Source organism: Panthera tigris, chromosome X (assembly GCF_018350195.1).
Source record: "Panthera tigris isolate Pti1 chromosome X, P.tigris_Pti1_mat1.1, whole genome shotgun sequence".
Taxonomy (NCBI): domain Eukaryota; kingdom Metazoa; phylum Chordata; class Mammalia; order Carnivora; family Felidae; genus Panthera; species Panthera tigris.
The window spans coordinates 101,921,983-101,949,247 of record NC_056677.1 but is presented as its reverse complement, the minus strand read 5'-3'; the positions used below and the strand labels follow the sequence as shown (position 1 = coordinate 101,949,247).

Sequence of the window (27,265 nt, the reverse complement as noted above, 5' to 3'; positions counted from 1 at the left end):
AAGTGCAGACATGTTTTCTGACTCCTTGCGACCTTTTTCTACAGCTCTGAGAATATATGTGCTCCTTTTAGCCAGAAGCACTGCATCGTAACTTTGGGGGAAAAATTGTCCTAGTATCGGTACAGAAAAGTTTGATCAGTTAAGTACACAGATCTGGGGAAAACTAAGCGTGTGTCTACTTTGGTCACATTTTTCAGGGAAAAAAAATATCCATTTGGCATTACTGTATTAATGACAGTATTTATTTTTTAACACTTATGGGAAATTATTTTCCATGTACAGTCAGTTCTGCTACAGCTCTTGTTTTGAAAACATTAATTTGTTCACAGGCTACTGGTATCTTTGAGAACAATTTGAACATAAGACAAATTTCATGTCTGCATATGTGCGATTTCATCTGTTAGAAATACTAGGGGAAGGCAGAAAACTGCATCCAGCAGAACGAACCACATAGGAATACACAAATGCACGTATCCGCCAGCTATCTTCGTTCACCACGTTGTTAGGAGCCTCGCCCATCCACCTCTGGGGGTAGATCTTTCTGTGGGACTCAGACAACCCTCCTTCCATCACTCCACAGTAACTCCTAAGTTACAACCCATGGGACATACACTTTCATAAGCAGACTTCAGGTCTTGTGCCCCAAACTCCTCTTCCCCATGAGCCCTTTTCCAATGCATGATCTTGCGTGTAGTGCCTTGAATGTTAGAAATGCAAACATCACCTCATAGCTGAATTGATAGCTATACACACCTTATAGCTGTGTTGATGAAGCATAGGGGGCAAAACATCCTAATGAACTCTTTGATCAGTCCCCCCACAGTGTTTCTGGGTAGAGATACTCTAATTTCCGGTGAGGAGTTTCTCTAACTAAAAAAGAAAAAGCTATGCATGACCACTTTCTTTTGGACCACCATATACCTTTTGGAGACAAGGGCAATGTCATTTCTGAAGGTTTATACTTCTGTTAACAGTTCTGCCATGCCTAAAATGCCTTACATATACATTTTGGAGGAATTTCCCTCCCCCAAGAGATTTTCTTACTACGTTATTTTAGAACCTCCAACCTGAAACTGGATCCTGCCCAAGTATTTTATGTGAATTAGACCTTTCCATCTGAAATCTTAATTTACTTTCAGAAAGCTGTAGAAGTATGTCTGGATATCCACATTTACATGATCACTACCCACCCACCGCCCCCCCCCCTTCTCCTTTGCGTCTCTCTCTTGGGCACAGAAATGTATGGTTGCCAGATACATCTGGAAGTGAGTTCATGTGACTCTTCACCCCTTGGAACTGGTGTTCTAGAGCTCCTGACACTGTACCCTGATGTAGTTTTCATTAGTGTTTAATGTTGGGAAATCCCATTTCATGGAGCCCAAGGATTAAATTACTTCATTTGGGAGGGAACCAGTTCATTCTCCATCTTTTTCCCGAGGTGAAAAAAAAGAATGAAGCTGACATCATTTGCGTTTCATAAGGGCTTAAGGTCGGGATGTATTCCACTCAATGCAGTAATCCAATATTGTGAAAGCTTTTAAAGACAATATGAACAAGCAGGGAAACCTCTGCATGTTGAAAATGTAGAAACAAAAATACACAATAAAATACATCTAAATCAACACACACATACATATATATTCGAAATAACTATAGAAGGTAGTTCTACCTGCAGCAGAAATGGTATGATATGTTCTAATAATACCACAACTGTACTTTTGAACGAAGTAGAATTTTTATCGTTTTTCATAATAAGGAATTTGCCCAGATTTTGAGGCAATCCAGCAAGTAATAAATCCAGATGAGAATGAGTGATTCTTTCTTTTGAACAATTGTACTGAATAGAGACTTTCCATCTTTTGAACAACTGTACTGACACAAACACTTACTGATTAAGCTAATAGATGTCACGTGTCCTTTGGCGGTATTCCGGACCCGACACCTAAAATTGATTCCTTTTCTTCTTCTGACTCTGGACTCCCACCCTGTTTCCCTTGCTTGCATCATTAAATTCATTGATTTAGATGGCAAATCTGTGGTGTGTCTCTGCTGCCCGTTTCATGCCTTGGAGGGGCATGATTTTAAGCGCCCTCTTTGGAAGGGTATCCTTGTCCTTCCCCATGGCTGTGGGAGAGATTTCACTGAGACCAACAAGGGGGAGACCTACTGCTCAGTGAACTGTCAAATAGTTACCCAGTGTCCACATCAGAATGAAAGAGCCCAGGGTACGCTGAGGGTGGTTCTCTAGGTCCCAGTGGGGGAGCAAAATAAAAGTTTTTAGGGATCTTACTCTGTACCTAGCACCGTGCTCATGTGACATGCAAGAGAAGTAGAAGGTGGTCTTGCTCTAAGAAATACACGGTCTATTTTGGTAGATAAGACAAAAACACAGGAAAGCAAGGGGATACTGTAATACTGCAAACCCAGGGGCCCAAGCTACGATAAGAATAATAAATGTTAAAATCAAGAAGAGAATCATACTTGTTTCCTGAAATGGCACGTGGAAAGAGTACTTGGCCAGGAATCATCAGACAGAGGCAGGCAAATTCATGCAAGTTGAGTGACTTTGAACAAGTCACTTCACCTTTCTGAGCCTTGGGTTCCTCGTCTGTAAAATGGAGAGGGGAGGAGGGAATGCTGCACTGGGTTATCCCTGTGGTCATTTCCAGCCTGGAAGTTTCATCCTTCTACTGCATTCAATAAACAAGTAGTCACTGACAGACGCACTATGTCCAAGCACAGTTGACATGAATTAAGCTTAATGGCTAGGGGAAAGGATTCTTATCTCCCCTTCACAAATGAGAAGTTAACGTTTCTAAATGGCAGAGGCAGAATTCAAACCCAGGATTGCCATCCTCCCAAATCCTGTGCTCTTTGCGTGTGCAGGGCTGCATACCACTACACCCAACCGCCTTCCTTCTGACGCTGAAGGAGATAGGATCTAAGGAAGGAAGCAGACGTATGAACAAATAGTCACGGTGTAAAGTGGTATGTCGCAAGTGAAAAATCCCGGAGATGTGGAGGATTCTGTGTCTCTAAATCTTAAGGAGGTAAAGAGAGCTCATGTGACAGAGATCCACAGGGTAGCACGTGGAGCACTGGCCGGAGAGTCTGGAGATATGGGTTCTAGGTTGGGCCACGCCAAGTGTCCCTGGACAAACAGTCCTCTAGACATCAGTTTTCTCATCTGCAAAGTGAAAGGTCTTTTGGCTTCTAGCATTCAATGCTTCTTTGAGTCCCAAAGATGGAGAGCATGCTTCTAGTTATGGTTGTGAGTATGAGCCCAGAGGTTTAAAAAAATTAATGAGATGTTAAGTGCTTGTGATGATATTTTTAGTGGATATGGGATTTGGGCCGGACCTGGAATAATGGGGTTGATTTCAAAAATTCATGAAGCATTTTAGTTCCTTTTAAATATACAAGGGTAGCTGACTATCTAGTGGAATATTTTGTATAAAATGAATGATCACTACTCCCCTCCCTATCTATCTTTTGTACAATTCCCTTTTTCACACAGCAAGGATATTTAAAGGGAGAGCCATCTATAGTAGAAAACACAGCCAAGAATTTGTCATGCTCTTGGGGAACCAGTATCATTTTGAAATATGAAAACCATGCCAGTGTCTTCAAACTTCAAGTTTGAGGTAGAAGGATGGAAAGAAGTTATTTTTTTCCCTGTGATCAGCCGCTGCAAAGCGAGTCTCAGCACAAACCAGCTGAGCCCTTTGCTAGGCATGGAAAGCCTCTGGCATTTTTCTGCTTTTCAACTCTCAGTCATTTGGGAGGTGGGACAAAGCCATGCTGTCTACAAAGTTTATCCAGAACGTGCTGGTGTTACAAGAGATCACTTGACATCTATTATGTTTCTCCTGTGGAAGAGAGGTGGCTATCAGCTACGATAGTGATTCCTTTTCAAAGGGGTTTAATTGGGGCATTTCTCATGGGCCAAATCCTAACTCGCTGTCTATACATGTGCCTGCCAGGAAAACAGTGGAAAAATACCAAACAACAGCAACAACAGAAGTCTGAGGACAGTGGTCCCAGGCTGCCCCTGCTACAAACGGGCAGGAAAAAAAAAAAAAATGGTTTCCCTTCTGCCTAAGCTGCTGCTAATATGGCAGAGCTCCTAGAAAGGTGTGGCAGGTGGGGGGAGGGGGTGGACTGAGCTTTTCGTGGCCATGGAAATCTATATAATAACCTGAGCAAACTCCTTTTAGCCTGCCTTTTCCAAGCAGCACTGTTTCTTAGTTGGGGGCTGGCAAAGAGATGCATTTCACGCAGTCGAGTTACACACTCGAGAGCTGTTTCTCTGAAGCACGGATTTGCTCCTGTGTAGGCAGGCTAGCATCCTTTCCCGAGGTAAGCCAGAAGGTGGCCTTATACTTTTATTTGAAGTGTCGGATGATTTTTTTTCTCGCAACAAATTTGTGCCTTTCACTGGTATTTTCCGAAGTGAGACTTTTGCAACTGATGGAAATCGGCTCACTTCTGTTCTGTAACTTAGTGTCTTGTTGATGATTTATTTGTTCGGTAGCAGAAACTATGACAAATTGTGTGAGGCAGCCTCATTTACTTCTTAGCTGCTATAGCCCTGAAGAATTTACATGCAAATGCAACTGTGAATGTTTCACATTTCAGAAGCGTGCTGCACGTGTTTTTGTAAGTTAAGTGACATTTTTACAGATAGACTGAACTTAAAACTCTGCCCCCATCCCACAGGTTATATTATTCTGAAATCCTGAGTCTGACAAGCTGTGTTTCCCTGACTGCCAAGTGGGAGAGTAAGTCTCTATTTTGTGTTCTTCTCTTTTCTTTAGACATGCAGAGCAGCCCACACAACCAGTTCACCTTCAGACCCCTCCCGCCTCCACCACCGCCTCCGCATGCGTGCACCTGCGCCAGGAAACCACCCCCTGCAGCCGACTCTCTTCAGAGGAGATCGATGACTACCCGAAGCCAGCCCAGCCCAGCTGCTCCAGCTCCCCCAACCAGTACACAGGATTCTGTTCATCTGCATAACAGCTGGGTCTTGAATAGCAACATACCATTGGAGACCAGGTACTTGAGCTCTTATCGATCCCAGTAACTTAAAGATTGGCAGAGGATGATGCCACTGAGCGCAGAAACTCATGTCACCGTAGACATCTGCAGCGACACACAAATGCACGCAGGGATACACCCCCAGAGGCTCGGGCAAAAGGCAGACCCCTATAAGCAGAGACGTGCACGCGGGCACACACGTCTGGATTCAGGCATGCTCACAGACATGGACGAGATCAGGTTCACGTGGAAAGATGAAACACAGATGCATAAACCCCCCACGGGCAGCCATCCACAAAAACCTAGGAAACGAAGCAATTATCTAAACTATCATCTGCATCCTCAAAGTAAAAGGCAGTTGTACCCTGTTGCAAGAAATTGCAACATTACAGGAAAATCCAGACACAGTTGGAGGAACGGCGATACTTCGGGTTTTATTGTAAGATTCTTTCGAAAAGTAAGCTGACTTCAGAGTTTTTAAAAAAGGAATTTTAAAACAACCTTTTTAAAAAGAACCTTTTAAAAAAGGACCTTCATAAACTGGAGGTCCGTGTGTCCTTTTAAAAACTCGATCCTGCCTTTAGGGTGAAGTTTGGTCTTTTGACCAAAAAGTTTGCCTCTGTTTTTCCAGCACTTCATGTATTTGGGTTTTCAGAGTCATTCCTCAAATCTCTGTCATGGGATTAAAGTTCTACTCCTCCCCCGTTGTAGAATAGACGTTAGCACTAGATGCAATTAAATGAGAAATTATTCATCTTAAACTAAAACAATTCCAACTTTCTAGTAAACATTACCTAGAAAAATGTTACATATTAAACATTACATAGAAAAACATTACCTAATAAAACATATTATTTTGTTAATCTTTTAAATTCAAGGACTGCCCCTTGCCTTCTATACGCCTTATTTGGACCTACTACTGAAGCTTTTTCTGAGCACATTTGTATGTAAACAAGGGGTATAATATATCACTTGATAAGCAATGTGTGGTGTCAACTCTGATCAATTTCTGTCCCAATATTTGGGAATTGGAATGGAAAGGGGAGGACTAATAAACCGACATTATAAGACTGCTTATTTTTTTCTTAGCATATTAAGTTATATGCCAGCCATGGCATCAGTGAGTATGTCATCACCAACAAACTGAGAGCATTATGGCTCAAATCCAGGAAATTCTGTATCATCCATCACTACTAGATTAAATAGATTCATAAAGTGATATTTCTGTTATCTCCCAAGAGAAAATACAGCAGTCCGCTCCAATGGTGAAGATAACCCAATGAGAACTGTACTAGTGACAGTGTTTGTGTATCGTTTCTTTCTTTTTTTTTTTTTTTTTAATTGAGAGAGGGTGGTGAATGAAGTGAGAGCAGCAGAGAACAATGGGTATCTTCAAGGAGATTTTGCTAATGTTGGTGATTTACTCATCTTCTTTAAAAATGTACTCATTCTTTTAATTCCTTTGTATGGCTTAGTGATAGAGAGCTAAGGAAGCAGTGGGGGGGGGGCAATCTGGTTATCTAGCAATCATGACAAGCAAAACATACTTCCTTCCCTCTAAGAAGCCAAATAACAGGAAATCTGGAAGGAGGGTGGGGAATGGGCTCAGGCAAATGGAGAGAGAAAACTATTCTTATTTGAAATGTACATCTAGGCATGTTTGCACAAACTGCACCCACGGACCTTCTGTATCTATGCAAGGAATGTATTAATTGGTCTCAGCTTCTTAAGACGCAGAGAAGAACATAAGTTTTCATGTGAGATTGTGCAGAAAGTACCTTTTTAGTACATTTGGGAATATATTCAGTATCACAAGGACAAATTTTCTACAAACCTAGAAACCCCATCAGCCTGATGAGCTAGGGTTTTCCAAATATATCCTTTCAAGTGTTTGTTTCACATGCAGTCAGTAAAGGGTATCTCTGTGGGCACACTGGCACTTACTCATGAGCTGTGTAACATAACCTCTCTGAGCCTCAGCTTCCTCAGCTGTGAAAATGAATGTAAAAATGCCTGCCTCGATGTGTGTGGAAGATCAAGCTGGTGTGGCAGAAAGTGCTTCATACACTGCAAAGCATTAAACAATTCAAAGGTAGTACTGCTGTCCTTACTAAGTGGTCACCTGCCTCGGCTTAAATGGCTCCACAATAGGTAACTGATTCATTCCTGAGGCATTCCATTCCACCTCCAGCAACTCCGGGAGGATTCCTACTGAACCGAAATCTCCCACCTCTTAACATTTCTCCCAGATCTGGTTCTGCGATCTCACAGAATAAATAAAATCCCTCACACACCCGATGGCCCTTCACCGTTCCTGATTCTGTACTTCTCTGACGTAAATGTTTCCCCAGTTCCCTCACCGTTTCCTCACATCGGCTGGTTTCAAATCCTCCAGCCTGGTCTCGTTAGAGCACAGTTCCACACTGCTGACCAAACTCCTCTTGAAGTGTCATGGCCAGGGCCGAATGCAGGCTGGGGGCGGGGGTGGTTATTAGACTCCTTGGTGGCAAGGTGCAGAGTTCGTTCGGGTCACCTCAAATAATTGAGAACATCTTTTCAAGATAAAGTAGTTGCCCCTTTCTGCGCTTTCAGTTACCCACGCTCCACCGTGGTCTGGAAGCAGATGTTCTTCCTTCTGACTTATCGTCAGAAGGTCAGCAGTAGCTTCACACACTGCGTCATTGCCCTCACTTCATCTTATCACGTAGGCGTTTTATCGTGTCCCATCACCACAAGAAGCGTGAGTACGGTACAGTAAGACATTTTGAGAGAAAGACCACGTTCACATAACTTCTTATAATATATTGTTATAATTGTTCTATTTTATTATTGTTGTTGGTAATCTCTTAATGTGCCTGACATATAAATGAAACTTTATCATAGGTATGTGTAGGAAAAAACCTAGTATATATAGGGTTTGGTACTATTTGTGGTTTCAGGCATCCACTGAGGGTTTTGGAATGTATCCCCCTTGGATAAGGGGAGACAACAGTATTCTCTCAGTCAGGTGAGGCCAAGGGAGAAAAAGGGCCACCTTTTTCTATGTAATTAAACGTACAGCATGGCCACCTACGGCTGCCCCTTGAGCAAGGGTGGGTAGCGGAGCTGATGTACCTTAGATGGGACTCTCAGCAATCACCTCGATTGACTCGTTCAGAAATTTGTGCTATTACCAACAATCAGTTGTCTCCTTTGTTCTAAACTAAATACTTCTGTTAATGCTGTCCGTGCCAACGTCAGCTTTTTTTTGTGGCTACGTAACACTACCGATACATTGTTGAGAATGCTTAGTAACCAAACTCTTAAAACTTCTTCACAAGTTCTGAGGCTAAGCCACTTTTATTCTAAAATTACATAGTTGGAGCTTTTTTAATTGTGTGTTTGGGATGGGAGGCAGATGGGAATACGTTTAGAGCCTTGACTGGGCTTCATTTGCTTTCACCTTGTTAGCTTGTGGAGATGTAATTGAGTTCTAATTCTGCCACACGAGGTATTTGCATTGTATTGCTCCCATAATTGTGTCATCTGCAGTTTTGTGAGGTATGCTTTCCTCATTTCTAGGTGAGTCATTACTGGGACAAGATCAAGGTCAGCGCTCTGTGGCATGCCAGTGGAATCCTTCCTGTGGGTTGACGCTTGTCCATCAAGCAACATTGTTTTGCTAGCACACAACCCACATTTCTCCCACCTTGTTCACAGGCATCTGATGAGGGACCTCGTCAGATGCTTTGCTGATATCCAGATACAGTATGCCTACATTTTTACTGATCTGCCAATCCAAAAACCATGTCAAAAATAGAAATGAAATGAGATTTGTCTAACATGACTTGTTCTTGGAGAATTTGTGCTGCCTTCTCATGGTTACTATCTTTTTAAAAAGTGCTTACAAATCTTCCTTGTAATAACATGTTCTAGAATTGTGCACTCAGTCAACATGATATCCGTTGGTCTAGTCTAAAGATCTCATGCGCTTCCTGTTCCTTTTAAAAACCAAAGCCAATGTTTGCTGTCTCCGGTCTTCTGACACCTATCACCCACACCACAGTCCTGAAACTTTAGCAACTAAGACTAGGCAATAAAATCTATAAGACTTGTCACCACTCCCGGGATAGAATTTTAATTCATTCAGAACAGTTGAGTGCCTTCTTAGGAACACTTTGACTATCTTAGACTTCAGTTTATGGTTTACTGATGTTTACTTTACCCTTTTAAGTCTATGATCATTCTTTTCCACAGGGAAGACTAGTCATTGAGAAGGCCTCCCTGATCTCGGTCATGCCATAGCATTGCATGACTTACACATCTATCCAATCCATAATCTAAACATATATCTAAGAACAACCCAACAACTTTCTGTCATCTTTAGTAGTTTTTTTTTTTTCAAGCTTCAGGCTCATTTGGTGTATGAACTTTCTTAGCATTATTTTCATCACACTGTCTTACATTTATTTATCCTTGATTTTCATCTCTTTCTTTTGTTAAGTGTTCTTTGGAAATCTAAACTGAATGGAGAGCACCCAGTACAGGCATACTGGTTTCAATAGGCAAGAAACTTTTCCAACTCTTTTTTTTTTTAATTTTTTAATCTTTATTGAGAGAGAGAGAGAGCAGAGAAGGGACAGAGAGAGAGAAGCAGACCCAGAATCCGAAGTAGGATCCAGGCTCTGAGCTGTCAGCACAGAGTCCGACATGGGGCTCGAACTCACAGACCCTGTGAGATCATGACCTGAGCTGAAGTCGGACCCTTAACTGACTGAGCTGCCCAGTAGGCCCAGACCTTTCCAACTCTTAATCCATCTCCTTTTTTGAAATATCTCAGGGTGTGGAATCATACTGACTTCGCTTTAAAGAACTGCTTTCCTGAAGTCTAGGGTTTTGCTTCATAGTGTATTTTAGGGACTCTTAAGCTAAAATGGTTGCTTTCTTGAAATGTTCCTATCACCTTAACTCACCAGTTTCTCTTTTCTACTCAGTGAGAGAAGCAAATATCCTTAATTTCTTTACCTTCTAGGAGGTAGAGTTTTCAACAAGGGAGGTGGGGGACCTGTCACATACCTGCCTTGATTAAATGATGCATCTAGCAGATGTCTTTGGAGTTGAAATCACTCATGTTTATTTCACCTTACTCTTAGGGCACTTTTGTGGTATGTATTCCTCCAACTGGGCAAGTGGCTTATTGTAGACTCCCTGATCCACCATCTGTTAACTGTATGAACTTGGACATATTATGTAACATTGCCACGCCTCAGTTTTCTCATCTGGAAAGTACGGATGACAGTAGCACCTATTCATAAAGTCGTTGTAAGGATTAAAGGAGTTAATATCTGCAGTGTATTTTCAAGCAGGCAGGCATATAGTAAACACTTGATAAATGTTAGAATAATAATACCGATAGTCATTATACACAAGAAACAGCTCTACTTTTGTCCCTTTCTATTTTTGTCTTCATCTAATTAAAGATGTTTCTACCCTTATGTTCATGCTTTCCCCAGGTAAACACGACAACCCTTCACTTTTCTCTTAGCATGCTTTCAAATAGAATATACTCTTTCACCACGGTGTTAGTCCAGTTAGACTGCTGTAACAAAGATGCCATAGACTGGGTTCTTTAAACAGCAGGGATTTATTTCTCACAGTTCTGGCGGCTGGGAACTCTAAGGTTAAGGCACTGGCAAATCTGGTGTCTGGTGAGAGCCCACTTCCTATTTCATAGACCGCTATCTTCTCACTGTCTCCTCACATGGCAGAAAAGACAAGGGAGCTCTCTAGGGTTTTCCATTCATGAGAGCTCCACCCTCACGACCTCATCACCTCCTAAAGGCTCCACCTCAGAATACCAACACGCTGGAAGTTAGGTTTCAACATAGGAATTTTGGGAGGATACATTCAATCTATAGCAACCACCAAATTCCAATCATTAGAACCATTCCCTCCCCTAGGTTTTGACCGCACATGTCTATGAGGCTTTGTAAGACTGCCCTGTGATAAATCTACAGAACGCCTTTTAGATTCTTCCCTGCCTTCTGTCATTCATAGAAATAATTCCCCCACTACCCACTACGTTCAGGATTATGTCCTGCCCTGAGCCCTCCCTTACTCAGAGATCAGCCTTTCCAGCTCCTCCTCTAAGCCTTTTCTTGGATGATCTTTTTTGCAGCGGAGTCAGAGATGCATCTTTCACAACCTGGAAAGATGGGCACATTGCCAAAGATGAAGATGGAGAGTCTGGGTGATGTGTGTCAGTGTGTGCGCTCAAACAGCACTGGACCGAGTGACTTAATATGGTCATGAACTGGGACGCGTCACTTACCCTCCATGGGCCTCAATTCCCCATCTGTCCGATGTAGGAAATGACAGATCCTCCCTTGTGTGCTTGTTCTGAGAACCAAATAAGATAATCCACGTAGACTGTCTCCTCAGAGCTGGGCACATAGAAAGTATACAATAAACATTATTTTTAACATAAAGTATACAATAAACATTATTTTTGATATACGAATCTGGTACTGACATGCTGGCAAAGAGGAGAATTCAGAATCACCAGAGTTCAGAGAGCCACATTAGCTTTAATCTGCTCTAAAAACATCTAATATTCACGTATACCTCTCAGTCTGTGGATTATTAAGCATTCCCTGCACAGCAAGGCATTCAGCAAACATTTACTGATTATTCGTCATGCACTACAGCTACTATGAGGAATAAGAGCCCACATACTCCAGAAGCTTATAGTACTTGTAATAATAATGATAGCTAAATATATAGCATCGCTACCTGCTGGACACCATTCTGGGTCTTCATAAGTCAGTTGCTTTAATCCTTAAAATAACTCCGTGCAGTAGATACTATTAGTGTCCCCATCTTCAACTGAGTGGTAAGGAAACTGAGGTAAGGACAGGTTAAAGAACTTTGAAAAATCCCACAGGTAGGAAGGAGCAGATCCAGGTCAGACTTTGAACCTTGGCTGTATACAGGGCCAGGGTCTTTATGTTCAACCACTTTCTGTAGTAAAGAAGGCAAAGTGAGGAGCACCTGGGTGGCTCAGTCGGTTCAGTGTCCAACTTCAGCTCTCGCAGTCTGTGAGTTCGAGCCCTGCGTCGGGCTCTGTGCTGACAGTTTGGAGCCTGGAGCCTGCTTCGGATTCTGTGTCTTCCTCTCTCTCTGCCCCCACCCCCCCATGCACTCTGTCTCTCTCTCTCAAAAATAAACAAACTTTAAAAAAATTGAAAAAAAAAGAAGGCAAAGTGAAATAAATAACAGTATCATAAGTGCTTTATTAAATTGAAGTACTTCCAAGGTCAGAACACTTGGAGGTGGTAGATCTAACCCAGAGGAAGTGTGGAGGGAGGGAAATGGGAAAGTAGAGATTTTCCTGAGAAAATGACCTGGAAGTAATTTATTACTACTAATACATGTAATTAATAATAAAACCATGGGACAGCATTAGGTGCAAAATGAAGGAAAAGTCTACTCAAAGTCATGCATCGTCACCAGTTACCAATTCAGTAATATTAAGTGTTATTCTTTCTATTCTTCCTCTCCCTCTTCCTCCATTTGCCATTTGTTGCCTATTTATTTACTTATTAAAGGATAGTATTATTTCCCCAAACTGCTTTAACAGTTTAGTTTTTTCTAAATGCTTATTTATTTATTTTGAGAGAAAAAGGGAGGGGAGAGTGGGGAAGGGGCAGAGAAAGAGGGGGAGAGAGAATCCTAAGCAGGCTCTGCACTTTCGGTGCAGAGCCTGATGTGGGGCTCAATCTCATGAACCATGAGATCACGACCTGAGCCGAGATCAAGAGTCAGACGCTTAACTGACTGAGCCTCCCAGGCACCCCTCCATTGCCATTTAAACCCTCTTTACTAGGTTGTCTGGTTATGAGCAAATATATTCCTTTTAATACTAAGAAGAAATAATCATTCTCGAACCAAAAGTCCATAATTTTTAAGCTATGATCCAGAAATCAAAATTTCATTCTGAAATTCCTGCTGTTAAATTGCCATATTCTCTTTCCTTACCCAGAGACTCGTCCTTGGATATACTTCAGTTTGAAGATCCTTTTATTCTGATTCTTTTCCAGAAAGTCTTTTTCTCCCTTCCAAAGCTATTATATACCTTTAGTGGTACAATGTTGTGCCTTCTTCATAACAGTTGGAAGAGTGGTTAAGACTTTCAATTGTAGAAACCAACAGATGTGAGTTTGGGTTTGAATTTGTTCCTTATTAGCGGTCTGTACTTGGGAAAATTATTTAGCCTTTCTGAACCTTAGCTCCCTGACCTTGAAACTGGGTTAATAACACTCATTGTCATAATGTTGTTACAAGGGTTATTTTAGATCTCACATGTGATTTGCACACTCATTTTAGTTTCCTCCTCTATTTCTGTTCTTCCTCTGTATCACATTCCTCCTTTCTCCATTCTGTCGGCCCTGGCTTTTGCTACTAGCTTCTCAGAAACTGGACTTACCACTTTTCTTTCTATATTGGTCTCTCTATTCTGTCCACACACTTTGTACGTGAGTAGATTGCTCTGCCTTTAACACACAGCTAACTGGAGTAGTACTCATTTCTATCAGAAACTCAGACATCCCCCATTCCCTGCAGAGAACTGGGACAGTTCTCTTAGCTTTCTTGACCTCTTCATCCGGATTTACTTTGAAATTGAATTACAGCCATTTTTAGTTTGCCTTGTTTGCTTTCTTTGCTGTCCCTGAATTCAAACTCCTAACTCAAAGTTCACTTGATACTTTTTTTCAAAAATTTTTTTAATGTTTATTTAGTTTTGAGAGACAGAGAGAGACAGAGTGTGAGCGGGGGAGGGGCAGAGAGAGAGAGAGAGCAAGACACAGAATCTGAAGAGGCTCCAGGCTCTGAGCTGTCAGCACAGAGCCCGACGCGGGGCTTGAACTCACAAGCCGTGACACCATGACCTGAGCCGAAGTCGAACGCTTAACCGACTAAGCCACCCGGGCTCCCCTTGATACTCTTACCCGTGGGGAATTTTTGGCCAAATGTTGGCTCTAGACCTTAACTTTGACAAACCTTCAGTGATGATGATGGACATTAACCATGATCTAGTCACCAAAATGAGTCTTAAAGATTTTTCTGTGATATTTAATACTCTTGAGAACTTGGATTTGATATTAACATAACCACTTCAACTCACAAAGACAGATCATAACTGTGTGGAGGAGTCATGGCTGGCCAGAAGAGGGGGTAGCAACTATTTTCATTGATTTTTTTTTTTTTTTTAGCATATTCTGACAGATGGCTGTAGCTTGGTATGAGGCTAACTGCCCTTGCTGGCTTTAGGCCAATGTGACATTTAAGTGGAGTCAACAGGGTTATTTTTACAAAGGAAGAGCCACGGCCATTGGTGGGGGAGGTGTTGGCAAAGAATAGAAAAAGAAATGAAGTCTATATGACCCATGCTTGTTACCAGACTTCTAGAGCTAGTGTCTATCTTGGGGAAATAGGAAGCAACGTTCATTAGTAGTGATGACAGTGATTTAAATATCTATGGAATAATACTCTGTGAATATTAACCCATAAATGTAAGTTCTCCAGTGGTAGTTATATTTCTTTGTTATATAGTACTGCTAAAATATACCTAACTTTCATAAGTAGGTTTTTTTCCTTTAGTACATTTGCAATGGAAAAATAGATTTAGAGACATAGTTTTTTCTTTCAATAATGACTAGAGGAAAAAAAGGGCTCAGAATGTACATATTCAGTGCTTAGATCCAACAATATCTCATGCTTTAATCCTTTAACAGCACTGGGGTTAGCAAAATCTATCTTCAGCCACAGATTTAAAGATTCTTTTTAAGACAGGAAAAGACTTCGTAGAACTAATCTATGACCTATAAATCCTGTTTACTACAGATGAACAGGAATCAACCAAGCTTTTCAGCCTACACCAAATGATGGATGTGGAATATGTTAAATTTACATGAAGGAGAATTCTGTAGTCTTAAAAATATATTTTACAAATTCAGAGTAAAAATAGATCTATAATAGTCGATTGTGCTTAGGCAGTGAAGAGCAATATTTTGGAGATTATCGTGATACAGTCTCTAGTCACTTTGGTGGTGATGTTATTTTTAAAAATGCTTTTGATCTGACTATTTTCAGTTTCATTTCAAAGTATAAACCATAGGCAAACGTAATGTGTTTCATTTTTTAAGGAAGGGAAATTTCACCATAGGTGCGATGAAATCTGGTCTTAATATGGAGGAGATTTTTTTAGCAATGCAAATGTGAATCTAAACAGATGTTTTAGGGAATTTAAAAAAATGAGTTGATTGATGAAATATGTGAGTGTAGCAAACCAAAATTAAATTTTAGAGGAACCTCTGTACCACCCTTTTTGTGTCCCGTCCATCATATATACTTAACCTATCATGGGTTGTATATTTAAAATAGAAATATCTGGTTGTGATTAAGAAAGAAACTAGTTCTTAAAAACCTCATTGACTACAAAGTTATCCAGTTAATCATAATAAATATTTTCATTGCCGTGTCAAGTTAATAGACACTTGTCTGTTATATTTTACTAAAAGTATGAAATGTATTTGAAGTAACAAAGAATGATTTTCCTGTCAACTATTCTCCTTAATTTCTACAGAGATGTGTGTGTTTGCGTGTGTGTGTGTGTGTGTGTGTGTGTGTGTGTGCGCGCGCGCACGCGCGTGCATGTGTATCAAAGACATTCTACTAAACATCTCCCTTTGGGAGAATCCAGCTGGTTCTTTATTAATTCCACAACACAAAAATGTTTGTAGCTTTAAAAGCAAAAGATAAGATCAGGTTAAGTCTTGAGGTCTTTGAAATGCCTCTGCAAGAATTGTGAAAGTGTGGTACCGACTATTCCATTTAAAGAACAGGAAAGCTCAAAAAGAATTGCCCCCTTTGGCGAACAGATAAGCAAATAAACAGTAACATCTGCTTCTCCATTCTGTTAATCTTTTTTGGTGTGATATCTGAGGATATAAGCATGTGTATAATGTGAATAGTTTAAATGAAAAACAGTTCAATGTAAATACTATGATAAATTAATTCCAGTGTAAATAAGTTTAAACCAATTTTGGCAAATATTTGTTGAGTGCCCACCATGGATCGGCCAGTGTTCGAGTTGCTGGGGCTACAGCAGAGAACGAAGCAGACAAAATCCCTGCCTTTATGGAGCTTACGTTCTAGTGGGGGAGATGGCCTTTATCCTAAAATGTAATTATATTGAGGCTAATAGTATCGCAGGACTTGTGGTCTAGTAGATGTAATATGTGAGAAGGGGGAGAGAAGCCAAAGATACCTCTTTGGAGCTTTTTTTTTTTTTTTTTTTTACCTGCCTTCTCTTCCCCACAGTACCTTTCATGGAATTTTCCCTTATCTGTGGGCTCATAGCATCCTGTGTGTATGTCTATGAAGACCTTATTCCATTGTGTATTTGCACTCCAAATATTGTATTTACTTGTCTTTATTCCCTGCTGCAACTTGAGTGAAGGACTATGTCTTCTTTTTCTACTTTGATTCCTCAGTGCTTAGCTCATAATGTTTAACAAAATTTTTGTAAGGTATATGGACAGACAGAGTAACTGAGTGGGGAATTACAGATGGAGCAGATTTCTGAAATCAGAAATAGTAGTTGGTAGAAGCAGGCAGTGAGTTTTGTTTGGGAAATATTGAAACATTTATGTGGGGCATCCATATTGGAAAAGCTCAATATTCAATAAATAGTTGAAAATAAGAATCTGGGTCCCAAGAGAAGAAGAAAGAGAGGAAAAGTTTTCCTCCTACCACTTACCAAATGCTTACTATGTGCCAAACATTGCACCGAGTCATTATCACATTTATGCCAAGTTTTATTTTTTTAAAACTGAGGCTTAGAGAAGTTGAACAATCTGCTACAAGGCCACTAGTTAGTAATTAATGGAGTTAGTTCCATTGCATGTCTGTCTGATTCCAGAGCACATGATACACGTGAATTATGGAGAATTTCATAGGTAGACATAATAATTGAATTTACATGAATGAAGGAGGAAATACTGAAAAACCCAGACAGAGTTTAGTGCAAGAAGACCATAAACCAAACCATGAGAACACTTAACATCTTAGGTCCATGAAGGAAAACAAACCAGCATAGGTGATTGAGGATTAATAATAATAGAAGAGAAGAAACAACAAAAAATTTCGAGATTGTGATCGTGATTTTCAAATGCTTCAGAGGAGTCCACTAGAGTGTGGATGAGGAGAGACCTTTCATTTTGTCAACTACAGACTTTTTGACTTTGAAGCAGTCGATCTCAACAGAGTGGTAAGAGTGAAGCTAGACTGCAGTGGGTTTGAGGAATTGGTTAGTGGTAAGAAAATGGAAACAGAAGGCAGGCTACTATCTGAAATGGAAGAGCAGATCGAGAGGAAGCTGAATTACGGCAAAACTTCCATATAAATTGGAAGAAGGAAAAAACAGTGGTGGGTGGGATGGAGGGTGGGGAAACTATATTCGGTATAGGGGTACACAGTAGTTCCCAGGCTGGTGACGTGGTTGACAGAAAGAAACCAACCAACCAAGTTAAAGATCAAGTTTCCTTGATGGTAAAGAATATGGCAACTTGCAGGAATGGTCACATAACGCTGAAGAAAACAGCATGATCCCACACAGTGGTACAGGCTTCCCAGGTTGCCAGGATTCAACAAGGGCTGATGATGTCACCACCTTTGGGGAATCAGGAATTCCTTAGGTGCAAGTTTGCCTTTTCTATTCTTATGCTAGAAGGTGGCATTATACCCTCACACCCTTACTTAAAGTTGGCTCAAATCTAAGTCGTATTTCCACGGGCAAGCAGCTATCATTGGCCCAGCCAAGATTGTAATTTAGACTTCCTGTCTCCATCTGGCATACACAAAACACTAGGCAGTCCCCTTTTACTGATGAAGATACTTAATAGTGACATATGTACACACAGGGTTTTCATTGATATTATAAAAGATAACTTATGATTATTTCCTATTCAACTATCAAAATATCAAGTATAACCTAAAAACACAGATATCATTGATTCTTTCCTTTTGTGGCATGATATTAGCCTCCTAAGTAAATTGACTTTCTCCTGGAAGAGAACATTCACAATCTGCTATTTCCCCTACTTTTTGACTAAAATAATTGTTTTTTTAATCTATAGCGGTCTTATTCGTTCACATTTTTCATTTACTGTACTGAATAGTATCTTTAACTTAGATAGTTTTATGGTAACATGGCTGTTTGCCTGTTAGTGTGTCTACACTGGCAGCTAAATATTTTTTGTCATCTTCAAAAGACTCAGGTTTTAGATACGTCTTGTATACATGTGCACGTATGTCTGTGTGCCCGTGTGGGTGTATGTGCATATGTAAGTGTGTATATATAACTTCTTGATCAAAGTCCTTACTGGTTATTTCTTTTTAAACTCTACACAACCCTGGCAAGGTAGACATTAACAGAAATTATGCCCAATTTAAAGATAAGGACACTAGCTTGTGGGAAATTTTACTAATGTGTCAATGTGGCAGTGGAGAGCAAGAGTCGGAGCTAGAATTCAAGTCTCCGTGCAACCAATCTGGTATTCTTTGCACTATAACAATATTTCTCTGGAATATAAAGAACCCCAAGTTATTCCTTTTTGTCTTTCAGTGAATATTTATAGTTCAGTTAAATTCCTCTGCCTGGAGATGTAATCTAGGTTTTATTCTATTTATATTAAAATCTTGATGAGCCTAAATGCCCAGAAAACTGGGGGTTCTGCTTAATTGGATTTGGTGGATAGCTTAAGGTTAAATAGAACTTTTAAAAAATTGCCATTCTTGTTGAAAATCACTCTTAACTATGAATCTACTTTCCGTTTTAATCCAAATGATCATAATTTAATCTGTTATAATTGAAAATCTTAGGGTAAGGCAGGGTTGCCATTCTGAACAGGATTTTTTATTGTACAACCCGTCAGGTATAGAAAATATTATAAAATGAACAAAACGTATAGTGGTCCCAGGATATTCTTTGAAAATTTGGGGTGGCCTCTTGTGAGTAGTTGTAAAAGCACTGGAATTAGAATGGGAAATCTTGCGTCTGAGTCCAATTCTGCCACTAAATAGCCGTGTGACCTTGATAGTGTCTCTTTCTTCCTTTCCAACCTCACTTTCCTCAACAGTCCGATAAAGGAATAAAGCTAAATGATTTATTTGATGTCCTTTCTGCCTTTACTTTATCATTCCGTGGCTTGCCTTCTTGTCATTTGCTCCTCCACTGAAAGAATCCTGCTCAGTTTAGCTTTCCAGTTAGTTGGATTCTAATTAATTGCAGGATTACTGGTTCTAGGTGAGGTCCCCTAACAAGTCAGATAAATGAAGCCGTGATAAGTTAAGCCATGATTCCTTCAAAATCTCCAGTAGCCAAGGGGAAATGAGGAAGACCATCTACACATCCCTGTCTGTCCGGGGGTGTTGATAAAGGCACACAAGCATAGTTAAGAAACTGATCTTAGGCCAGTGCAAGACTAGTTTGTGAACATGTTCTACCCGATACAGGTGCTCAAGCAAAGTTTGTGGAGTGAATGAATTTAAGAACAAAACCCTCGAACAAAACCCTCCATAGAGACAAGATTCAAGAGGCAGCACCTTATAAAGAAGCCTACCTTGCCTTGGGTCATATTGCAAAGCTGCAGATGGTTCAGTATTTTCTTTCAATTTTTCGTTCTCTGTCTCATTAAGAAATAAATATAACTTTATTTTGTTTCTTATTCAAAGATAAAAATACAACCTGGATTGGGTTTAAAGTTCCAACCACCCATTTCTATACTGCATCCTGTAAATCCATGATGATAACTTTTTCTGAGCATTGACGATGATGCAGAGAAAAGGCAAGTTTAGGTTTAATATTATATTTGCCAAATAGAGATGTATATTTAGAAGTCAGAGAAGTGCATGAAATCATTGTATTCTTGAAGTTGACCTGACCTTGTTTATCTCTTTGTGCTGCCCCTAAATAATTAAAGCAAGCCAATGGGTTTCCTCTTTGCTCTCTTGAATCCACACTGCAGGGAACCAGGGAGAGAACATTTCCCAGCAAGGAAGGCCTGGTTTCTACAAATTCTCCTGTGTTCAAGTGGGATTATAGTTTTTGAGCTTTAGAGCATGGCACAAAGTGGAATTTGACTGTTTCTTAGGTAGCCTAACCTGAAGGGAGTTAATGTTGTTTTAATTGCTATCATGATTGTATGTTTTGCATGTTTTAATCAGTATTTCAGATTTTGGATTTATATCCTGTGACACTTTGTGAGAGGTAGGTACACTTTGAACGGCAATTTAAAAAATTGAAAGTAGAAGATGTTTTCTAGTCTCCATACCTACAAAGGTTTCCTTGCTTAGTTAGCAAGGGTAAATGTTTGAGGTAATTATAGGTGAGTTGTTTGTGTTCTGTGGCCCTAGGGTTAGGGTATTTGTTTGGATAATAGACCAATCCCAAGTGCAAATAGCCCCAAGGGAAGAACAGCTGTGAGCTTGGGAGGAAGATAAGATCGTGAGTGCCTGGCAAGAAAATCTTTTCCTGGAAGCCTTTAAAGAGTGACAGATTCCCCTCCCCCCCCTCCCCCCCCCCCACCCGAGGGAGGCTGAATACTTCAAAAATGCATCCTCCAATCAGAGGAATAGTTTTAGGCCAACGATTCTCAACCTCACCACTATTGGCATTTCAGGCTGGATAATCCGTTGTTGTGGGGTCTGTCCCATGCATAATAGGGTGTTTAGCAGCATCGCTAGCCTCCTACCCACTAGATGCCAGTAGTGGCCTCCCCCTGGTTATGATTACCAAACACATCTCCAGACAATGCCAAATGTCCCCTGTGGGCCAGTTCATCCCCAACTGAGAAAGGCTCTTTGAGAATAATGATGATGCAAAATCTTTTGTGTCCTTGCCCGTTCACTTTTTCTCAACCCCTCTTCAGATTCTAGCAGTTTGTTTTTTCCCTTCCCATCTTCCCTCTTCGTATTCCCTTCTTCTGAAGACTTTGTTGGTAGGTTTAGATAATTCTCCAGTTTAAAGCATAATTTGTGTTGGAAACCACTGCTATGAATTGAATGTTTGGATCTCCCCCAAATGCATATATTGAAAACCTAATGCCCACGATGATGGTATTAGGTGGGGCCTTTGGGAGGTGCTTAGGTCCTGAGGGTGGAGCTCTCATGAATGGGATTAGTGCCCTTATGAAAGAGACCTCTGATTGCTCCCTAGCCCCTTCCACCACATGAAGATACAGCAAGACACATTAGATGCCCATGGCAGACTGGGTAGCAGTCTGTAACACGGAAGAAACCCTTCAGCAGAACCCTTCCATGCTGGCATCCTGATCTTGGACTTCCAGCTTCCAGGACTGTGAGAAACCTGTTTCTGTTGTTTATAAGCCAACCACCTTATGGGATTGTGTTATAGCAGCCCAAATAGACTAAAACAACCACTAAACAATTCATTTAGCTCTAAGGTCTCCCCACCCCTGCCAGTTAGTCTCCTTTTCATATGGTGGCCACTCCTCATAATTTTATTCCCAATTAACTTGTCATATCCTGCATTTCTCTGTAAGAGTCTTAAGCAAGAGGAATATATTTTGACACATTGAATGTATACTAGTTTGTATATATACTTAATTGGTTTGTTTCCCAGGAATGCAAAAAGATGGAAAAAAGCAGTATATCACTTCTGACTATTTGGATCAGATGTAGACAAGGAAACCCAGAGTGACCTTCCAAGCAACTAGCAAATGATCCTTTACCCTTGCATATATAGCCATATCTATGTACTGTCTGTCTGTCTATCTATCTATCTATCCATCTATCAATCAAATTTCCTTTCTGATTATATTCCTTTTTCTTCTACACTCTTCATTCTCCCTATGTTCACTCTATTCTCTCTCTCCTACATTTGCTTTAGATCTACGCTACTCTTGGACATTCCTTAACTCTCCCGACATTGTTCTTTGCTGAAAAGCTTACAAGGACACAGGAGCCTGAAAGAAAATGGCACATTAGGGAAACCACACATGACAGGGTGGCCAGAGCTAAGAGGGCATTGGAGACAATAGCAGTAGTGAGGTGGAGAGACCTATATCGTGAAGGACCTTATGAAATAGTACACCTTCATTTCAAAAATAGGAAGAACACAGGAAATCACAAAGAAAAATAACTACAAATTCCACTACCCAAAGATAGTTACTATTAAGATTTCCATGTTTTCTTCTAGATCAGATCTCTGTGGAATAGGGATACAGAGTGGGAGTTAGTTGTCTTTGTTTTTGTGTGGAAGGGGACAGCAAATAGTTGTGGTTGTACTGTATATATGAATTCTGGTTTTTTTTTCCCCCAACATGGAAAATTGTTTATTGCCTTAGAAATTATTTGGTTAACGGGAACAGAAATGCCTTAAAAGTAAATCAAGTAAAAAGGATGTTTTTAAAAAATGGTAGAGGATAATTTCACAGGGAAGGAAGAAGGCATTGAGTACAGCTTTGCCTAATGAAAGATGGAACTGTCTCCATTATTCTTTTGCTTTCTAGAGCCGTGTGATGTCTCATCACTGTTTCTTTCTGCACATATTCTCTCTTGTCGGGCTTCATTTTAGATGGGACTTGTTTGTCTGTTCCACTATTATGTAACTCCAGCTCTGGCTCAACATGACCTTGCATCTTGGCTTCCCTAGATGACTAGGTTTCAGTGTCTAGGTTTCTGAGAGAGGGACAGAGAGGGGAAGAGAATATGATTGTCTCCGAGGTTGGCTATCCAATTCTGCTCCAATTAACTATGACTGCAAGCAATGCGGAGTGGGGTTGGGACAGTCGTAGGTAAGGATGCTCTGTCCAGGCTCTGTGCTGAGAGTCAGTGATCAGCATAATATGCTTATGTGGTTTAAAATTCTTAATCTGACCTCACAACATTCCATAGAACGAATGTATTATGCTCCTTCCATATTTGAGTCTGCCCTTTTAGCCAATGGATGAGTAAAGAGATTGGGGAGAAGGTTCCTTGGGTGAGAAGGTTTTAGGGGAGAAGACGGGAAGTATCAGACAGCACTTTTGCTCACACTTCGATTTAGTCAGAACTCAGTCATATGACCATACCTAATGGAAATGGTGACTGGGAAATGTAGTCTGTGTGCCCAGGAAACGAGAACATGGATGTTGGTGAGGAGCAGTTTCTGCCTGAGGCTACTTCTTTGATTTTGAGATTGATATTTCACAGGACAGCCATGCCTTTTGTCAATTTGTCCCTCAGAGAAATGTTATACTGGATAGGTTAAAGGACTGATTTTGGTGACATTTCTTTTTTTTTTTTTTAATTTAAATCCAAATTAGTTAACATATAGTGTAATAATTTCAGGAGTAGAATTTAGTGATTCATCACTTACATATAACACCCAGTGCTCATCCCAACAAGTGCCCTTCTTAATGCCCATCACCCATTTAGCCCATTGCCCCACCCACATCCCCTCCAGCAACCTTCAGTCTGTTCTCTGTATTTAAGAGTCTCTTATGGTTTGTCTCCCTCTCTGTGTTTGTATTATTTTTGCTTCCCTTCCCTTATGTTCATCTGTTTTGTATCTTAAATTCCACATATGAGTGAAATCATATAATACTTGTCTTTCTCTGACTGACTTATTCCGCTTAACAGAATACACTCTAGTTCCATCCATGTTGTTGCAGATGGCAAGATTTGATTCTATTTGATCACTGAGTAATATCTCATTGTGTATATATATATATAAATATATATAAATATACACACACATATATATCACATCTTCTTTATCTATTCATCGCTTGATGGACATTTGAGCTCTTTCCATACTTTGGCTATTGTCGATAGTGCTGCTATAAAACATTGGGGTGCATGTGCCCCTTTGAAACAGCACTCTTGTATCTTTTGGATAAATGCCTAGCAGTGCAATTGCTGGGTTTTAGGGTAGTTCTATTTTTAATTTTTTCAGGAATTGCCATACTGTTTACCAGAGTGGCTGCACCAATTTGCATTCCCACCAGCAATGCAAAAGGGTTCCTCTTTCTCTTCATCCTCACCAACATCTGTCATTGCCTGAGTTGTTAATTTTAGTGAGTGGCATTTCTTATATTATTTTGTGGCATTATAAAGCATGTTTGCCTTTATTTTTTTAACTTTTTAGAATTTATTTATTTATTTTTGGAGGGGCTAGGGGCAGAAGGAGAAGGAGAGAGAGAATCCCAAGCAGACTACACCATCAGCACAGAGCCCGAGGAGGGGCTCAAACCTACAACTTTGAGATCATGACCTGAGCTGAAATCAAGAGTTGGGTGCTCAACCGATTGAGCCACCCAGGCACCCCACATTTTTGCCTTTAATGTACATATATGAGTAAGACTTACAAATCAGTGAAAGCTAATGTAAGGCAAATGTTGATCAACACCCTTCAGAAGGTGCATTAGAATGATAACCTATATTTTCAACCTGAAGAGCTTAGTGGGAAATGCTTAGGATCTCTCCTTACTGTACTCCTTTGTAATTATTTTGAAACCCTCTTTCTTTAAAATAAGGTGTCCTTGCTAATATAGATTACAATTCAATTAAAACAAATCATACAGAAATGTATGCCATGTCAACTGGCTCATAAAATAAATGAAGAAAATACCTATCTGTAGAAAATGAGGATGAATAAAAAGATAGTCAAGGTATATAATACTCTGCCCACTACCCACTCCTCTAAAAAAATAAATAAGTAAATAAGCCAAGTAGCCAGTGAAACCAAGTCTATGAAACCAACAGGTTGCTCTGGTAAGGAAAATTGGGAATGGACTTTCAGGTTTTGTAAAGAGAAATATAATTTAATTTCTTTGCAAAATCAAGAAAATTTTTAAATTCCTAGAAAATTTGGGATCTGGTTTAATTTTAAACATGTGCTCATAAATTTTGCATAGGTCACCTATTTATTCCCATTTAAAATGGTCCCTGTTAGGAGATGATCTCCTGAAAACTCTGAAGTGACATTCCACTATTCCTTCTTGGAGATGATGTATGTACAATCATAAGAGGATTGAAAATCTCACCCACCAATAGCTTTCTAAATTTTTTTGAGTTTGAAGGGATCACAGCTTTCACACCATACTTTAGGGCCTAAAGTACTATTCAGTATAAAGAAAATGAAAAATTGGCAGTTACTTATCTAGGTAAATAATCTTTATGTATTGGTCTGAGCCTTTTAATACAAGAACATTTACATTCATAGAAAATATGTAAGTTGATATTTGCACCTCAACTGGTGTAGGATTTTTTAATATTGTTTTTTAAAGAAATTTATTTTAATGTTTATTTTTGAGAGAGAGAGAGAAAGCATGTACGAGCAGGGTAGGGACAGAGAGAGGCAGACAGAGGATTCAAAGCGGGCTCTGTGCTGACAGCAGACAGCCGGGTCGATGCATGGCCCGAATTCACAAACTGGGAGATCATGACCTAGGCTGAAGTCAGACGCTTAAGCGACTGAGCCATCCAGAGGTCCCTAAGAAATGTTTTTTAAGTTTTAGTTATTTATTTTGAGAGAGAGAGATGCCACGAGCAGGGGAGGGGCAGAGGGAGAGGGACAGAGGGAATCCCAAGCAAGCTTTCCACTGCCAGCCTAGAGCCAGACATGGGGCTCAAACCCAGGAAACCACAAGATCGTGACCTGACCTGAAACCAACAGCCGGGCACTCAACCGACTGAGCCACCCAGGCACCCCAATACCAGTTTTTTACATTGAAGTTACATCTATAGAGCATGGATCTAACTTGGAAAATGAGAATGAGAGAGTGTCTTCAAAGGGCATTATTATAAAGTAGAGGATAATTATTTATTCTAATCTATGTTGGGGCCTACTAAAGCAACTTGATCAAATATAGAATATGTGATAATTTCTTTCTCCAGCATACGTGTATATATATGTATATATGTATATACATATATATGTATATATATACATACATACATATATATACGTATATATATACATATATATATGTATATATATATGCCAGCACTCCTAGTTCCAACTTATCTCTGAATATCCTGTTATAGAAATGTTTAATTTATATAGGAAAGTCCGATACACTATTACATAAAAGCTGTTCTGATGTCTCCCATGTTCTAAAAAGGGAGACATGACAATTCACGGTGTACCTTCCTGATATCAGTTTGTCATTTCTGTAATTTTAAGAGTTGAAGCAAATATTTCCATAAAAACATCTTCAGTGGAATGCCAAACTTACATATATTCACTGTGAAAGGAAAATGCCAGATGATCATGTGAATTAAGATTTTATTACCTTAATGATTAACATTATCAGTGATATCATGAGTTACTATGTGCACAGTGGTTAAGTAAATGCGTTTTATTGTTCGTGCATGAATTTAAAAATATTTATGGAGCACCTATGGAGTTTGCTAGGCACCATTCTAGATGCTTAGGATACAGCAGTAAATAAGTCAGACATTCCTAAGCTCATGTAGCTTATGTCTAGTAATCAACAAAACTGAAATAGATTCCCAGCTCTGTCACTTACCAGTTGGGTGACCTTGGGAAATTTATTTAACTTTAATAGCTGATTCTAAGCCGCCTGAAGTATGAAATATGGATAGTACCATCTTCCTTTATAGGGTTATTGTGAGGATTCAGTGAGAAAGAAGCACAAAGTACTTTAGCAGAGTGCCTAGCACATAGATGTTGTTGCTGTTGCCATTATTATTAGAAACAGTTATTTTTAATTGTTAATATTTTTTATTAACAATCATTCTTTCATTACCCAAATGTCTTACAAAAAAGAGGTGAAATATGAATCAACTATTTCTTTCACTTGTTTCTTTTAGATTATGTGAAAACAAAATGAAAGCTTATAGTTGTCCTTTTGCATTCAATAAACCAAGAGATATGTGCTCACAAGTGAAACTTATTTTAGAGTTCCCAAGCCTCATTCATTCCGCACAGTGAATCAAGTGCCTTTTAGAAGAAGCGAAGGCATCATACAAATCAATATATGCTCATTGAGTACCTCTGAAGTATGAGACAACATACCTAGAAATTAAGGCTTGGTCCCTGCTCTCAAGGAATATACAATACAGGCAGGGCAGATATTCTAATTAAAAGAAGAGAGGGAATAATAGCCACAAAAAGAGTTTAAAAAGAGCTCTCCCATTAGCTACTAACTACCCC

The 27,265-nt window shown here is 39.9% G+C and overlaps 1 protein-coding gene across 1 annotated transcript in view; it reads left to right on the top strand.

Moving 5' to 3' along the window:
* TENM1 (teneurin transmembrane protein 1) overlaps positions 1-27,265 on the top strand; it is a 734,132-nt gene that overhangs the window by 387,892 nt on the left and 318,975 nt on the right. Inside the window, exon 6 of the mRNA XM_042974325.1 lies at positions 4,818-5,058. Within this exon, the coding sequence (XP_042830259.1) occupies positions 4,818-5,058 (241 nt within the window). The remainder of the gene's footprint in view (positions 1-4,817; positions 5,059-27,265) is intronic.